General features: G+C 42.5%; 1 protein-coding gene across 1 annotated transcript in view; it reads right to left on the bottom strand.

The window, feature by feature from the left end:
• The window catches only part of LOC112251572 (ephrin type-B receptor 1-like), a 200872-nt gene that overhangs the window by 36258 nt on the left and 145590 nt on the right, over positions 1-19024 (bottom strand). Inside the window, exons 6-9 of the mRNA XM_042322148.1 lie at positions 15107-15231; positions 8355-8517; positions 4074-4182; positions 3847-3911 (exon numbers count right to left, since the gene is read on the bottom strand). Of these exons, the coding sequence (XP_042178082.1) occupies positions 3847-3911; positions 4074-4182; positions 8355-8517; positions 15107-15231 (462 nt within the window). The remainder of the gene's footprint in view (positions 1-3846; positions 3912-4073; positions 4183-8354; positions 8518-15106; positions 15232-19024) is intronic.

Here is a 19024-nt window from a genome sequence, read left to right as displayed (position 1 = left end):
CTTGCACAGTATCAGTATTTTGTGCCAACATTTTGGCCTCACAGCCTTCGTCATAGCTTCTATGTTTCTTCAAACTGTTATTTAACATTTCCTATGCACCTGCAAAGCAATCCCTAAATGTGTGTGTGCATTTAACTTTTATGATTGAGAAAAAAAATGAAGTAAACTTAATTATGAAAACCCAGCCAAAGTTTCCAGTTTATGGTCAAGGTTAACTATAGATTTTTCTGATATCTGCCTCTTTCTACATATATTCTACACTACAAAAATGGAAGAAAAATGGAACAATTGAAAGTAAAGGACAATCAGACGTGTTGACTTGAGAATATCTATTCTGTGGCTCTTGTGGGGATCAAGGCTTGGTTCTCAATGGAACAGGATCGGCTCATTCTGACATAGTCCTAATTGCTTTGAACCAATAGGATACTCAGATTTAATAGACAATTAAGTGAATCCAAACACACTCAAATGAGAGGATTTACTCAGGCGCCGGGGGAAGAGAAACAGCTCACCATCCCATAATGGGTTTCTTGGCAACCTGCACTGACTGTACTATTATAAGGGTATATCTGCACAGCGTCCAAATCTTTTCACACCACATGTGCAGAATCTATTCAATTTATGATCAGCAACCTATCATTTTATGTCTTGTTTAAACAGCAATATATATCTTATTTTCACCTGTGCTGTGGTACCATCTTTTTATGGATGGCAGAGAGAAATAATAGATACTAAATGTAAGCATTCTCTTTCTCTCTGATCTGAGTGTCCATCAAACAGAATGACTGTTAATCCTGAGAGAGAGAGACAGATAGATAGAGACAGAGACAGAGAGACAGAGACAGAGAGAATTGAATTGAATTGAATTAAATTGAGAGAGAGAGAGAGAGAGGGGAGTGAGAGAGAGAGAGAGAGAGAGAGAGAGAGAGAGAGGAGTAACTGAACAGGGCAACAAGACTCTTGGGAAATCCACCCTTAATTAGGCCGGATCCAGAATCCATTGTAACAGGTTGATCTGATCTGTGAAAGGTCAGGGCCCTGTAGGCACTCGATTGGCATCATGTTATCCAATATTGATCATTTTAGCTGTAAAACACTGAAACTTGTACATACATTATACGCTATTCCCTGACCACTGCCCTGGTCCAGAACCCACTGTATGTAGGAGATGTGTGTGTGTGTGTGTGTGTGTGTGTGTGTGTGTGTGTGTGTGTGCTTGTATACATGTGTGTGCGAGAGAGAGACAGAGTGAAAGAGAGAAAGAAAGAGAGAGCGCATGATACAAATTCATAATGAGTACATTTACAAGGTGTATCTCATCCTAAAGCACTGTGTTGGGATATCTCAACTCATCCGGCACCATTGTATAGCATCTAAAGTGAGGGAAACAAGTATTTGATCCCCTGCTGGTTTTGTGTGTTTGCCCACTGACAAAGAAATTATCAGTCTATAATTTTAATGGTAAGTTTATTTGAACAGTGAGAGTCAGAATAACAAAAAAAAAATCCAGAAAAACATAAGTCAAAAAAGTTATAAATTGATTTGCATTTTAATGAGAGAAATAAGTATTTGACCCCTCTGCAAAACATGACTTAGTACTTGGTGGCAAAACGCTTGTTGGCAATCACAGAGCTCAGACGTTTCTTGTAGTTGGCCACCAGATTTGCACACATCTCAGGAGGGATTTTGTCCCACTCCTCTGTGCAGATCTTCTCCAAGTCATTAAGGTTTTGAGGCTGACCTTTGGCAACTCGAACCTTCAGCTCACTCCACAGATTTTCTATGGGATTAAGGTCTGGTGACTGGCTAGGCCACTCCAGGACCTTAACCTCTTGGTGTTAGGGGGCAGTATTTTCATTTTTGGAAAAAAAAAACGTTCCCGTTTTAAACGGGATATTTTGTCAGGAAAAGATGCTAGAATATGCATATAATTGACAGCTTTGGATAGAAAACACTAACGTTTCCAAAACTGTAAAGATATTGTCCGTGAGTATAACAGAACTGATGTTGCAGGCAAAAGCCTGAGAAAAATCCAATCCGGAAGTGCCCCAGGTTTTGAAAGCGCTGCGTTCCAATGACTCCCTATATGGCTGTGAATGTACCATCAACGAGCTTACGCTTTCTACGTATTCCCCAAGGTGTCTACAGCATTGTGACGTAGTTTTACGCATTTCTGTTGAAGAATAGCCGTATGGGGCACATTGCGTATGTGGTCACATGATGGCTCCGAGAGAGATTCTCGCATAAAGTGCAGAGGTAGCCATTACTCCAATCGGTCCTAGAGAAAAAGGAATTGTCCCGACGGATATATTATCGAATAGATATTAGAAAAACACCTTGAGGGTGGATTCTAAACAACCTTTGCCATGTTTCTGTCGATATTATGGAGCTAATTTGGAATATTTTTCGCCGTTGTGGTGACCACAATTTCCGGGCAATTTCTCAGCCAAACGTGAAGAACAAATGGAGCTATTTCGCCTGCAAAAATATTATTTTGGGAAAAAATGAACTTTGGCTGTCTACCTGGGAGTCTCGTGAGTGAAAACATCCGAAGTTCATCAAAGGTAAACGATTTAATTTGATTGCTTTTCTGATTTCCATGACAAGTTTGCCTGCTGCTAGCAAGGCATAATGCTATGCTAGGCTATGATAAACTTACACAAATGCTTGTCTAGCGTTGGCTGTAAAGCATATTTTGAAAATCTGAGATGACAGGGTGATTAACAAAAGGCTAAGCTGTGTTCCAATATATTTCACTTGTGATTTTCATGAATATGAAGATTTTCTAGGAAGATTTATGTCCGTTGCGTTATGCTAATTAGTGTCAGATGATGATAACGGTCCCGTTCACGGGCTGGGCGTCACTACAGGTTAATGTGCTTCTTCTTGAGCCACTCCTTTGTTGCCTTGGCCGTGTGTTTTGGGTCATTGTCATGCTGGAATACCCATCCACGACCCATTTCCAATGCTCTGGCTAAGGGAAGTAGGTTCTCACCCAAGATTTGATGGTACATGGCCCCGTCCATCGTCCCTTTGATGCGGTGAAGTTGTCCTGTCCCCTTAGCAGAAAAACACCCCCAAAGCATAATGTTTCCACCTCCATGTTTGACGGTGGGGATGATGTTCTTGGGGTCATAGGCAGCATTCCTCCTCCTCCAAAAACGGTGAGTTGAGTTGATGCCAAAGAGCTCCATTTTGGTCTCATCTGACCACAACACTTTCACCCAGTTGTCCTCTGAATCATTCAGATGTTCATTGGCAAGCTTCAGACGGGCATGTATATGTGCTTTCTTGAGCAGGGGGACCTTGCATGCGCTGCAGGATTTCATTCCTTCACGGTGTAGTGTGTTACCAATTGTTTTCTTGGTGACTATGGTCCCAGCTGCCTTGAGATCATTGACAAGATCCTCCCGTGTAGTTCTGGGCTGATTCCTCACCGTTCTCATGATCATTGCAACTCCACAAGGTGAGATCTTGCATGGAGCCCCAGGCCGAGAGAGATGGGCAGTTCTTTTGTGTTTCTTCCATTTGCGAATAATCGCACCAACTGTTGTCACCTTCTCATGGGTGCAGGGGATCAAATACTTTTTTCCCTCACTATATGTACCGGAGAGGAATAAGGAGGCAGGGATGAAGGAGGATAGGTAACGAGCTGGGTCTTAAATAGATAATCTATCAAAATAGCCAGGATGTTATATAAGGGCCCGACTGGGATGATGGGAGTCAGATGTTGTGTGGTGCCTCTGGTGGAGTCAGTGGTAGAAGAGTGTGTGAGTGGGAGGGTCCGTGGGGGTGTGTATTGTGTGTGTGGGATGGGATGGGATGGGATGAGAGTTTTATGCTTACCTCTGCCTGTACTGTAGTGCTGAAGTTTGTCACTGTATATAGTCTCCTTCATGTATGATCTCTTCCTGCAACAAAGAATCAGCAAAAGACGGTTTTGTAACCATATTTGACAATATTAAGGCACTGTATTAAACATTTGTAATATTAACATTTAATTCCTGGGAGGCATAACCGTTGATCATATTCCCGGTAACACCAGGTATGAGCAGTGACTAAGTGGTTGTTACCTGCTGCAGACGATGGAGATGGCCACCAATGATACAAGGAAGACCACTCCTGCAGCCGCTGAGCCTGCAATCAAAGGCAGCTGCTCCCTCAGCTCCGATTTATACTCATCTGCAACAACAGAGAGAGAGAGAGAAAGACAGAGAGAGAGAGAGAGACAGAGAGAGAGAGACAGAGAGAGAGAGACAGAGAGAGAGAGAAATGGATAGAAATAGAGATAGTTGAAGGGAAGGTAAAAGAGGAGGTCAGAGAAGAGGTGTGAAAAGTAAAGTGGTGAGAGAAGAGAGGAAAGGATGGGAGAGAAGAGAAATATGAGTATTGGAACAGTTAAATGGTATTGGGACAGTGTTAAAAGTGTCTCTACTGTGATACACATAGACATGTGGGCTAGTATCTGTGCAGACAGACAGTCCCTCAGAGTGACACATTGCTTCCTGACACAGCTAATCCCCTTACACACTCAATAGGAGTCAGAAGAACGCCTGCTAATCTCAACACAAATGCTTTATCACGTGTCAGAGGGAGAGTTAAGAAAGTAAACAGAAACACCATACCTTCATATGTATAGATCAGATTAAAAGGATGTGTTGCTGTTCTGTCATTTCCAACTGAATCACACATTCTCCAGTATTTATCTATATCATATATAGTGGGGCAAAAAAGTATTTAGTCAGCCACCAATTGTGCAAGTTCTCCCACTTAAAAAGATGAGAGAGGCCTGTAATTTTCATCATAGGTACACTTCAACTACGACAGACAAAATGAGAAAAAAAAATCCAGAAAATCACATTGTAGGATTTTTAATGAATTTATTTGCCAAATTCTCAGAGACAGCCCGGAACAATTCCGAGTACTTTAATGAATTTATTTGCAAATTATGGTGGAGAATAAGTATTTGGTCACCTACAAACAAGCAAGATTTCTGGCTCTCACAAACCTGTAACTTCTTCTTTAAAAGGCTCCTCTGTCCTCCACTCGTTACCTGTATTAATGGCACCTGTGTGAACTTGTTATCAGTATAAAAGACACCTGTCCACAACCTCAAACAGTCACACTCCAAACTCCACTATGGCCAAGACCAAAGAGCTGTCAAAGGACACCAGAAACAAAATTGTAGACCTGCACCAGGCTGGGAAGACTGAATCTGCAATAGGTAAGCAGCTTGGTTTGAAGAAATCAACTGTGGGAGCAATTATTAGGAAATGGAAGACATACAAGACCACTGATAATCTCCCTCGATCTGGGGCTCCACACAAGATCTCACCCCGTGGGGTCAAAATGATCACAAGAACGGTGAGCAAAAATCCCAGAATCACACGGGGGGACCTAGTGAATGACCTGCAAAGAGCTGGGACCAAAGTAACAAAGCCTACTATCAGTAACACACCACGCCGCCAGGGACTCAAATCCTGCAGTGCCAGACGTGTCCCCCTGCTTAAGCAAGAACATGTCCCGGCCCGTCTGAAGTTTGCTAGAGAGCATTTGGAAGATCCAGAAGAAGATTGGGAGAATGTCATATGGTCAGATGAAACCAAAATATAACTTTTTGGTAAAAACTCAACTCGTCGTGTTTGGAGGACAAAGAATGCTGAGTTGCATCCAAAGAACACCATACCTACTGTGAAGCAGGGGGTGAAAACATCATGCTTTGGGGCTGTTTTTCTGCAAAGGGACCAGGATGACTGATCCGTGTAAAGGAAAGAATGAATGGGGCCATGTATCGTGAGATATTGAGCGAAAACCTCATTCCATCAGCAAGGGTATTGAAGATGAAATGTGGCTGGGTCTTTCAGCATGACAATGATCCCAAACACACCACCCAGGCAACGAAGGAGTGGCTTCGTAAGAAGCATTTCAAGGTCCTGGAGTGGCCTAGCCAGTCTCCAGATCTCAACCCCATAGAAAATCTTTGGAGGGAGTTGAAAGTTCGTGTTGCACAGCAACAGCCCCAAAACATCACTGCTCTAGAGGAGATCTGCATGGAGGAATGGGCCAAAATACCAGCAACAGTGTGTGAAAACCTTGTGAAGACTTACAGAAAACGTTTGACCTCTGTCATTGCCAACAAAGGGTATATAACAAAGTGTTGAGATAAACTTTTGTTATTTGACCAAATACTTATTTTCCACCATATTTTGCAAATAAATTCATTAAAAATCCTACAATGTGATTTTCTGGATTTTTTCCCCTCATTTTGTCTGTCATAGTTGAAGTGTACCTATGATGAAAATTACAGGCTTCTCTCATCTTTTTAAGTGGGAGAACTTGCACAATTGGTGGCTGACTAAATACTTTTTTGCCCCACTGTATATAACCATTCATATTGGGTTTTGAATGAACAGCACCCTTTTTCATATTCTGTGGTTTTCATATGGGTTATAATTGTTTATACCATTTTGTGGAAGCTTTCAAAATAGCTCCTAGTGATAACAAATATTTGACACTTATTTTGGTGCAACATTTGCATAAAAGCTTTATTTTGTCAACTTTTTATTGGGTTCAGAGTTTTATAGTCTCATGACCAGACAACTTTTCTAAGACTGATGACTCAACTGTTTTGGGGGGGAACGGATGCTGCTGCAACCCCAACTCTTCGGCAGGCGCTGCTGCTAGAGATCCCTTAACGAGCTACACCACACTGTGAGCATGCAGGGGCTCTCTGTTGGCTGCTTTCCTCCACTACGGCATGCAGCTGTGCCACCTGCAGACTCACTATGGCTAACACCTCCAATGTGCAATTTCCCCGAACAAATGGAATTAGTCGGAGCCATATATTTATTTTCTACAGTGTCTTCATAATTTATTCACACCCCTTGACTTTTCCACATTTCATTGTGTTACAGCCTGAATTTAAAATGGATTCAATTTAGATTTTGGCACTAATCTACAATCAATTCCCCATAATGTCAAAGTGGAATTATGTTTTTAGAAATGTTTACAAATTAATCAAAATGAAAAGCTAAATTGTCTTGAATCACTAAGTAGTCAATCCCTTTGTTATGGCAAGCCTAAATAACTTCATGAGTAAAAATGTGCTTAACAAGTCAGATAATAAGTTGCATCGACTATACAAAAGCAGACATTGAATATCCCTTTGAGCATGGAGAATTTATTCAACTTTGGATGGTGTATCAATACACCCAGTCACTACAAAGATACAGGAGTCCTTCCTAACTCAGTTGACAGAGAGGATGGAATCTGCTCCAGGATTTCACCATGAGGTCAAAAGTGATTTTAAACCAGTTACAGAGTTTAATGGCTGTGATAGGATAAAACAACAACATTGTAGTTACTCCACAATACTAACCTAAATGAGAGTGAAAAGAAGGCCTGTACAAAACAATATATATTTCAAAACATGTATCCTGTTTGCAATAAGTAAAACTGCATAATATGTGGCAAAGAAATTAACTTTTTGTCCTGAACACAATGCATTATGTTTGGAGCAAATCCAACACAACCCATAACTGAGTACCACTTTTCATATTTTTAAGAATGGTGGTGGCTGCATCATGTTATGGGTATGCTTGTCATCAGCAAGGACTAGGGAGTTTTTTTTAATAAAAAGAAAAGGTCTAGAGCTAAGCACAAGCAAAATCCTAGAGGTAAACTTGTTTCAGTCTGCTTTCTAACAGACACTGGGAGACAAATTCACATTTCAGCAGGACAATAAGCTAAAACTCAAATCTACACTGGAGTTACTTACCAAGATGACATTAAATGTTCCTGAGGGGCCTACAGTAGTTACAGTTTTGACTTAAATCAGCTTGAAAATACTTGAAAATGGCTGTCTAGCAAAGATCAACAACCAACTTGACACCTTTTTTAAAAAATGATGATGAAATATTATTCCACTTTGACATTAAAGTATTTTGTGTAGACCATTGACAAAAAAATTACAATTAAATACATTTTAATCCCACTTTATAACACAACTATATGTGGAAAAAGTCAAGGGGTGTGAATCATTTCTGAAGGCACTGCGGATACATGGCTCTAGTAGGAACTACTTTAATCCAGACAATGACTTTGGGATATGTATATTAAAAATAAATCCTAATATCAAGGGAATATCTGTTTAATTTTGAAAAAATCACCACCTGCTCTGCGTCGACACATACAAATATATTGCAGTAATGACAGTTAATGTTTGAAGTTATTACTATAGCCAAACTCCCACACCCAGTCCACAGACACAAAGACCCGCATGGTGGTCTCACACACACACACACACACACACACACACACACACACACACACACACACACACACACAGAGCATACCATCTGTCAGGGTTTGGAAGCACTGCTTGCTGCTGTATTTGCCGAAGCCTGCCACCGTCCTGGCACGGACCTGTACCACGTACATGATGCTTGGCCTCAGGCCCTCCACACGGGCAGTGTTGGTCTGGCTCCGCACCATGGTTGAATTCAACTCAGTGTGGTCCTGTAACAATAACGGAGAGATTGAAAAATAGGAGAAAGAGAGTTAGAGGATATTACATCTGTTCATCACACTGGGCCTGCAGCCTTTAGGCAGTGGAGTAACAACTCGAGTCAACCCCTAATCATTAATATACACTACATACTGCCCTGTGGGCTTAGATAACAAAATGGCCCTTATTCCTCTTTATGTTTGTGTATGAGATTATTCTGGATGGTGGATATCCACATTGGCCTCCACTGTTGTAATCTTTATACAGCCATAGAGGGGAATTAGGCTTTTCACATACACACAGTATATAATTTTAGAACTCTTTTAATTTGGCCACATAAAACCAGAAATAGGGACATCGAGCAATGAGTGGGGTGTTGAGAAAAAAAGACTTCCAAACAACATCCCCATATTAGATCTTTCACCATGTGCAGCATATTGGTAGCTGATCCGGGTTTTAGAGTCCATGCATAGACGTGTCCATCATCAATCATCAACCAGAGTTACCACACACATCTCTCCTTTCAGATCGTTGGCTCATCACAACACAGCTTTTCACTGGCATTGTGTGTACTTAGAAAGCTCATGGCATTTGCTTTTCTTTCTCTGTTTGCTTTAATCCCTCTCTGTCTCTCTCCTTCCAGACTATTTCCTCTGTGGAGGGATGAGAGCAAACAAGAGCAGGAGGTGGAAAAACCGTGAGACGTGTTCAGTTTCGCCTCAGACCAGAGTGAAGGGATACAGGGAGAACATATATTGTGTGAGAGGTGGATTGTATGCTGATGTTTTTACTGAACACATGAGTGTATGTACATGTTCAGCATGTGTTTAGTAAGTGTTTAGTGAGAATGTGTGACTTGGTATGTGGCAGGTTAGGTCTTCTGGTTTGTATAAAGACTGGACACATTTTTAGTATCTGGACCATACAAACTGTAAGTATCCTCCATGGTGGTAATTTATAAAAGGAAAAGTGTGTGCATACACAGCAGACACACAAAAACAGCCAACCCACAGAGACAGAGAGAGACAGAGGAAGGAAGGTAACACTCCTCAGCTAATGGAGGCTCTGACCTTCCTTTATCAGAAGAAAAACACTGAGCAGAAATTAGATGCAACTTCACCCCTGAAATATAGCTGCTTCCTCGCTCAGCGCATGCACTGCCTAAATGACAAGGTCCTGTGCAGAATTAGATATGGGGACTTTGTATAATGCCTGGAATTCCTTAAATGCCCAAGGCCACTTATCTCTCTTCCCCAGAAATACCCAGTGAACCGCCCTTTACAACCACTCCCAATTCCATCCCTCTGAAGCCCCAACCCATCCTCCTCTGGCCTTATCCCCGCCTGGCCTTCTTAAAGATTTGTGAGGGGTGGAGACTCCCAGAGCTGCGGAGGGGGACTGTGAATTTAACTCTCAACAGCCTAGCAGTGTTCAGCCTGGCAATGTTCAGCCTGGCAGTGTTCCGTGGCACTTCAGTCAAAGCTGACGGATGAAATATGCCTCGTTGGCCCTTGCCATTTCAATTTCAATTGCAGACTCCACCTTGCCATCACGCCAATATTCTCACTGCTTATCATCACACCAGCTTTGATGCTCAGCAAGAAGGCCAAGATGAAATCCACAACCTCAGCAAAGGCTAGCAAATGGAATTCTCCTCACACATGCAGAAAATGCGGAATGGGGTTTGTACTCGGACCGAGTAGAGCATTACATAATAGGATATTGTGACAGGGAGTGCTGACATTATCAGTGTGCTGTCCCATCGGGAGCCCACCTCTTCTTCATTGTCTGCACAGAGCAGGAGGAAGAAAAAGACCTTTGCTGGAATAGAGATTTTATATCAGCTTTCATTGGCCAATGGTGCAATCCAGACCCGATCCCAAATCTAAACCAACCCCATGGCTCCAGACATTCCCTGGAAAGTGCAGCTGAGTAACTGGCATTAAACACAGAAATACCGGACGGGGGGGTGAAACTAGGAAGAGAGTGGCAGGACAGGAAACAGAGTGTTATACTGGCCCTCCATTCATAATTATCCATTTCATGAAGCATGAACCCTATTCGTGGGCTGTGGGTTTTTTGTATGAAAGATATGTAGTAAACCGCAAAGCATCATACACTGCGGTGGGCCTCTGATGACTTCATGATTTCAAAAATAACTTTAAATCATCTTTACTTTTAGCTCTGACACATTTTCCTGTTGCCCAGACAGAGGTGATAAAGCCATCATATTAGGCAGACCAGGTAGATAAAACAAGTATGGAAATAGAACAAAGCGTTCAGACTCGTATTCCTGCAATTTGATCCAGAATTCTCTCCATTATTTTCTGTGTGGGAGTGTAACCTGGTCCTGGGGTAATAGTAGAATGTATTATTCTCCTTCCGTTGTGTGTGTGGGGCCATCTTTTCTGACTCTCCACCCTGAGGACTCTGATTCTCCTCATCTCTTCTTTGCAATACAGCTGCGATCCAGGTAAATATCCCTATCCCTATCTCCACGATAATACTATTGTCTCTCTGAGGAAATGAGTTTGTTCAACACTATGTTGTGTCTATGGAACCACTGTGGGAGTCCTGAAATGAAACACAGTACAGAACCACCTCAAACAAACCTGTGACTTCCGCTGTGATGAAAAATGGTATGTCTTTATATTGAAATATGTGACTCGTTTCAGGAAACTAGGTGTATGTTGTGCATAACTAAACTCAGCAAAAAAAAGAAACAGCACTTTCAGGACCCTATCTTCCAAAGATAATTAATACAAATCCCAAATAACCCCACAGTTCTTCATTGTAAAGGGTTTAAGCACTGTTACCCATGCTTGTTCAATGAACCATAAACAATTATTGAACATGCACCTGTGGAATGGTCGTTAAGACACTAACAGCTTACAGACGGTAGGTCACAGTTGTGAAAACTTAGGACACTAAAGTGCCTTTCTACTGACTCTGAAAAACACCAAAAGAAAGATGCCCAGGTCCCTGCTCATCTGCGTGAACATGCCTTAGGCATGCAAGAAGGAGGCATGAGGACTGCAGATGTGGCCAGGGCAATAAATTGCAATGTCCGTACTGTGAGATGCCTAAGACAGCACTACAGGGAGACAGGTTGGACAATTGATCGTCCTCGCAGTGGCAGACCACGTGTAACAACACCTGCACAGGATCGGTACATCCGAACATCACACCTGCGGGACAGGTACAGGATGGCAACAACAACTGCCCGAGTTACACCAGGATCGCACAATCCCTCCATCAGTGCTCAGACTGTACGCAATAGGGCGAGAGAGGCTGGACTGAGGGCTTGTAGGCCTGTTGTAAGGCAGGTCCTCACCAGACATCACCGGAAACATCGCCGCCTATGGGCACAAACCCACTGTCGCTGGACCAGACAGGACTGGCAAAAAGTGCTCTTCACTGAGGAGTCGCGGTTTCGTCTCACCAGGGGTGACGGTCAGATTCGTGTTTATTGTCAAAGGAATGAGTGTTACACCGAGGCCTGTTCTCTAGAGCGGGATTGACTTGGAGGTGAAGGGTCAATCATGGTCTGGGGCGGTGTGTCACAGCATCATCGGACTGAGCTTGTTGTCATTGCAGGCAATCTCAACGCTATGCATTACAGGGAAGACATCCTCCTCCCTCATGTGGAACCCTTCCTGCAGGCTCATCCTGACATGACCATCCAGCATGACAATGCCACCAGCCATACTGCTCGTTCCGTGCGTGATTTCCTGCAAGACAGGAATGTCAGTGTTCTGCCATGGCCAGCGAAGAGCCCGGATCTCAATCCCATTGAGCACGTCTGGGACCTGTTGGATCTGAGGGTGAGGGCCATTCCCCCCAGAAATGTCCGGGAACTTGCAGGTGCCTTGGTGGAAGAGTGGGGTAACATCTCACAGCAATAACTGGCGAATCTGGTGCAGTCCATGAGGAGATGCACTGCAGTACTTAATGCAGCTGGTGGCCAAACACCTCCCCTTTGTTCAGGGACACATTATTCAATTTCTGCTAGTCACATGTCTGTGGAACTTGTTCAGTTAATGTCTCAGTTGTTGAATCTTGTTATGTTCATACAAATATTTACACGTTAAGTTTGCTGAAAATAAACGCAGTTGACAGTGAGAGGACATTTCTATTTTTGCTGAGTTTACTTCACAAGGGCACCATTTGAACGTAAACTTTATTTTTTTATTAAAATGTTTTTTGGGGGATGTGAACTTTCATGTGCCTTAATAACAAACGTATATGTCATTTGTAAATACAAATAAAATGGTTAAATTACGAGCCTAGCTGGTTTAGCCATGGGAAAAGGCCGCTTCCCACTAGCCATGATTGGACATGCCGAGAGATGAGTTAGGATTGGTCTGCCATGTAGAGTATGATAGCTAAGGAGATGGAGAAAATTCTGGAGTTTGATTGCAAATATGCAGACGGAGTCGACAAGAGAACACATAAGGCTCCGAATTACATCTTCAAACTAAGAGCAGCCATGGCATCCGTGACAGAGAGGGAGAAATGTCCATACTTGTATACGGGTAAGAGAGTCTAGCTAGCAACATTATATTACATGTTTCTAGTTTGTCAGAGTGTACTGTTAGCTAGTTAGCTAACATTAGCTAGCTATCTAATGTTACGTGTATGATCGGTGTAGTAATATTATTTGTATCTCAGAACCATTTGCATTGCTAGTTATAGCCTAATGTTAGCTAGCTAACATTGAACCTGGTTGGTTAGCTACCTGCAGGTTCATGCAGGGTAGTAACATTATGAGTTGGGATTATGGTTCATTGTTTAGCTAGCTAGCAACATGTCTAAACAAAATACTCCACTATGCAAGTAACTATTTCAATATAATGTTTATGATGTCTCTGCGACAACTGTCGATAGAGGTAGTTGGTAAATTCACAGACTTTGGTCTTGAAATCATTGGTTGTTTTAGTACATGTGAATCCTTAAAGAGATGGGTGGCGCTCAAGTTTAAACGAGTGTGAATGATGCTGAATGGGTGTAGAAGAGCTCTCCAGTAGGTACCAAAACTTTCAAGGGCCATTTTCTCAAAAGTGAGGTCACAAATGTATCAACTTTCAAAGCAGAATTACTTTTGCATTGTTCCTGCTGATTTTCCGCAGGCCTACAAAAGGGTAATCCCAGTTGCCCATCCCTGGCTTAGGGGATGGGGGCACGCACACAAATGTAGACACAGACTGAGAATGCTAAAATTGCTAGTTGTCTTTGACATACAGAACACTCAATATCTTTAATGCAACTTAGGCTGTTTAAATAGGCCAGCTAGCCTCCATCTTCTCGTACTCTCACAACTGGACATATGAAGTGCTTATTAATAACAACCTTTCACTGATCTACCATCTACTGTATCTTGCCTATGCCGCTCTGTACCATCACTCATTCATATATCTTTATGTACATATTCTTTATCACCCTACACTTGTGTGTATAAGACAGTAGTTTTGGAATTGTTAGTTAGATTACTTGTTGGTTATTACTGCATTGTTGGAACTAGAAGCACAAGCATTTCACTACACACGCATTAACATCTGCTAACCATGTGTATGTGACAAATAAAATTTGATTTGATTTGAAAACAACTAAGTCATCAGAGGACAGAGAGGGTTTTGACCAAACTCTCTGAAAGAGCACATTTGACAGCATTATGTTGGATAATATACAGTAAATGCAGGCTTTATGAGTGTACAGTGTTGTCAACACAGCCTTTTCAATAGAAACCACAAGTGACATCGTATCCATGAACTCCATAGGTATGACCATACTATATCAGAGAGGAAGAGACGAGAGCCAGAGAAGGATACTGACAGAAGACTGTAGAGGTGCAGCAGGCAGAGAGAGAAAATGAAAAGGAAATGGAAACAACAATGAAAAAACAGTGTAAAACAGAGTGAGAGAAAGAGGAAGTAGGGAGATATAGAGGAAGCTGAGAGAGACAGAGAGAGGTTAGGGCAATGGAGTGGATATAAGGTTAGCGAGACCACAGGGCAGCCCTCTCTAAGCATGGGGGAAGCTGCATATTTACTACCTAATGATATAGAGTTGAAAGGCTATGTGTGCTGCCTCTACTCAGGGGGGAAAAAGGCTGTGTGGAGGAGCCACAGGTCAGACAGGGTTGGCGAAAGACCCAGACTGAGAGGACACCTTTCACACAAAATAGGTCCAAGCACGCCAGTATCCTAGCAACCCAGTGCTCTGTGCTCATCCAAAGAAGACGCAGGTTAAACGCAATTAATGGATAATTATCAAGGTTGCAAATGCATTCTCGGATGCACACTCTCCAAGGTAACGAGGGGAATGACTCAAAAATCAGAGGGTACAATAAAATTAGAGTAAACGTGTCAAGTATAATAACACATGAATATTGAGTCCCATGGTTGAAAGGATAAAGGCATAAAGGCTAATATTCCTAGCAAGCTTGGTAGACCAATACCCGTCCAGAAGATTCACCCAATAGAGACAACCTTCTGGGTGTCTTTCCATTGAACTTAAAAGAGATGCCTCTGGTTGACATAATGATCTGCTCGTGTATTTTAGTTCTTATTACAGACATTAATTATTAAAATGTTGTCTTACCTTTTCATAGTACCTCAGTTCATAGTCCAGGATGATTCCATTGGGCTGCTCAGGTTGTGGCCATGACAATGTGAAGCTCTTCATGGTGGAGCTGACCTGGTGCATGATGGGAACCATGGAAGGAGCTAAGGGAACAGACAGATGGGGCAATGTCACCTGTATGGATGCTTCCTTACTCTTTAGTATTGCAACCATCCCACATGTTTGATCAATGTTATGAAATAAAGGCCTTCTGTGCTGAAACTGTATGAAAAAACATGCTTGACTGAAGAGTCTCATTTAATTGAATGGCTTTCAAATCTGTTAGGAAACACTACAGACGTATGAACCCGTCATACCATTCCGTTAAGCAGTACTGAGGTATCCTTGGTCATAGTATTTCTATTACAACAATTCTATGGTATCGAACTGAGCTCACTTCATAGCATATTTCATTTGCAGCCCTCCTTTCCCCTTACAGACAGCAATAAAGTTGAAATGCCCATAACATGTTTTATGAATTAAACCCATTCAGCCCATTCAATTTCCTCCCTCTCTCTCTGCTACCACCACAATCCCCCAGGCCGCCATCTCCAACAACCCATCATCTTAACCCACGGAGGGTGGAGGACACCACAGCAAGCCCTCGACCAGGGATGGAGGGAGGAGTGTAGGATATTACCCCCATAGCATCTAATGGTGTATCTGTTTGTATGAATGTCTTACATCCCGGCAATTCTATGTGACTGAGCATCCTTACTGTAGCAGCAGCAGGGAGAGATGTTGGTCATGTTAAGCGGTTGTCTGTGCACTGCTGCTCTGGCTAAAAGAGGGGAGGGGATAGTCATCAGTCAGCGAGAGGAGGCTCTCTGGCTCTCTTTCACGCACCACTGCTCCAGCTTTGCACCGCGTTATCAATACGCTGAGCCTGGCTAGCGGTGAGGCAGCAGTCTACAGGCCCCCAGCACTTCCTATCATTCAGACTGTTTCAAATGTGCTGCTTTCCTTGCCTCAAAGGGCCTGCTTTTTAATCTATTCAATTCATTTTTTATTTAATTTCATTTGCGGATTTGGTTTTTGGACTATGAGATATGAAGCTACAGTATGTTTAAGTGAGTGAAACTCTAGCTAAGTGGAATGGAATCTCCCTAACACAAATGTTATATATTTTTGGAGCCCACAGGGTTTATGGTGAGGGGTGAACGAATCAGGCCAAACCCTATTATTTTGACAAGTGTGAGTGAGTGAGTGAGTGAGTGAGTGAGTGAGTGAGTGAGTGAGTGAGTGAGTGAGTGAGTGAAGTGAAGTGAAGTGAAGTGAAGTGAAGTGAAGTGAAGTGAAGTGAAGTGAAGTGAAGTGAGTGAGTGAGTGAGTGAGTGAGTGAGTGAGTGAGTGAGTGAGTGAGTGAGTGAGTGAGTGAGTGTACTACATTTGCCGGTCCCCACAAGGAAAAAATGCTATTTTAGGCTTAGGGGTTAGGTTTAGGGTTACAATTAGGGTTTGAGGTTTAGGGTCAAGGTAGGGTTAGGTTTAGGTTAAGGAAAATAGGATTTTGAATGGGAATCAATTGTTTGGTCCCCACAAGGATAGTAAAACAAACGTGTGTGTGTGTGTGTGTGTGTGTGTGTGTGTGTGTGTGTGTGTGTGTGTGTGTGTGTGTGTGTGTATCTGTGTGTTCCCCATCCTCTCTAACTGTGGCTGGCACTAGGCTGAGTGAATTAGGAGCCAAATCAGAGAGGAAGAAAAAACATTGTTAGTTCTCTAAGAAAATAAATCTGCCACGCTAGACTAGAATTCATGCTCAGCTCAGAATTATGGCTGTCTGAGTTACATATTTAAAAACTCTGACAAAAAAGCCATCAGACAGTTCCTCTACTAAGTGTCGTGACGCATCCCTCACATAAAAAGACATGCGTCTGGGTTGTTGCTCTTTCAACTGCTGTTAACTGCCTCAACCTCCACTGGCAAGCTGTGAAATTCAATAGTTTTCTGCTATTATTGACAATGCATGTTATTTTTCTGATTGTCATGCTGAAACTATCAATATGATGTTGCCCTGGATAAAAAAAGGACTCCAAAATCTCCATAAACAGTGACACTGAGTGAGGCCGATGCTAAGTTACTACACTGACATTGATGTCTTCATCATCATTTTTGAAATATTGGGCTTCCTGTAACCGATCAATTTTTATTGGCTGAAGTAAACTAGCAGAGCTCTCAAAAGGCTTGCCTCAGCGTGTTGTTCTTTTTATGTCTCCAAGATGTGTGTGGATTTACAAGGAGAGAAACGTGTAGAGGAGGATTTGAACAAGCAAGATAAGGGAGGTAAAACTGTCAGTGTTCCAATCTCCTGAACACCCGCATTCCTCACAAGGTAAGAATGTCCCACAGGACACCTAAAGGATGAAGCAGGATCTCCATATTCCAACACTGTTTCCCACAAGAATAAGGCAGAGCTTGTTGGAGGAAAAGTACAGTGATTCTTCACATATATCAGATAAAGCAATGTTACCTTTTTGTCAGATAGACTTCATCCTTAGGAAAGTCTCATTACAGCCAACGTTTAATGTAATGTTGATGATGACCCTGTTTCCTTCACCAATTTGGATTCAAGCTACATGAAATAAAAGTATTTCGGTTGTACTACAAAAAATATTTTCTCCTGCTTTCTCTGCCTTTTCTTTCTATATGCATTGCTCTGTCTGTCCCTCTCTCTCCCTTGTTCTCGCTCATTTTTCTCGCTCTGGGTGAATGTTTTATAGCTCTAGATAATGCCTCTACTCAGGCATTGGAAGAGTGGAGCATCAGGGATCCCTCACACAGAGACAGATACCCTGTTATCTCACCTAGCGCAATATGTCCCTCTGTTTCTTGTTTTCTTATTTACCAGATGTTGGTTCAGATGCAATTTCCAAATGTCCTTATAGGGCACAGGAGACAAACTGACCAAAACACAAGAGCATGGCTTTCTGTGTTAAGATATTACATATAACTAACTGCCAGTGGCTACTGTAGCTACACTTGTACCTTGATGTTATTCTGTATTTTCTTGAGGTGTATACTCATGTGTATACGGTTCCAAAGAATACAGTCACTGCAAGCCTTTCCTGTCTCATCTAATTTATTTTTTAATTACCCTTATTTTACCAGGTAAATTGACTGAGAACACATTTTAATTTACAGCAACGACCTGGAGAATAGTTACAGGGGAGTGGAGGGGGAATGAATGAGCCAATTGAAAGCTGGGGATGATTAGGTGGCCATGATGGTATGAGGGCCAGATTGGAAATTTAGCCAGGACACCAGGGTCAACACCCCTACTCTTATGATAAGTGCCATGGGATCTTTTAGTGACCACAGAGTGCCAGGATACCCGTTTTAACGTTCCATCCGAAAGACAGCCCACTACAAGCGCAATGTCCCCAATCACTGCCCTGGAGCATTGGGATATTTTTTTAGACCAGAAGAAAGAGTTCTTCCCACAGGCCCTCCAACACCACTTCCACCAGCATCTGATCTCCCATTCAGAGACTGACCAGGACCAACCCTGCTAAGCTTCAGAGGCAAGCCAGTAGTGGGATGCAGGGTGGTATGCTGCTAACGATGTCATGGGTGAATGAGCTGTGGTAAGAAAGGACAGACCCCTATGACTCTGCAAAATACTGGTGACATGGAGGATGGGACTGGCTGATGTAGTGATTTTTAATCTTCACAGATTCAAAACGGCAGGAAAATATATTCCATGAGAAATTGAAATGCAGTCTTACTACTGCAGCAAGCCGTGTCTATGAGTAAGCGTCTGAAGCTGTTCAACGATTAGTACAGTTTGTGAAAGAGTGTCATGACGTTGGCCTGTGGGTAAGGTTTATGACCCCCCCCATAAATACCTTTCTCGGTTCCCTCTCTCTTGACTCTACAGAGGGACTCTTGAATAGCCTT

The sequence above is a fragment of the Oncorhynchus tshawytscha genome, linkage group LG05 (genome assembly GCF_018296145.1).
Source record: "Oncorhynchus tshawytscha isolate Ot180627B linkage group LG05, Otsh_v2.0, whole genome shotgun sequence".
In the NCBI taxonomy this organism is placed as follows: Eukaryota; Metazoa; Chordata; class Actinopteri; order Salmoniformes; family Salmonidae; genus Oncorhynchus; species Oncorhynchus tshawytscha.
This window is presented reverse-complemented; position numbering and strand designations above follow the sequence as displayed.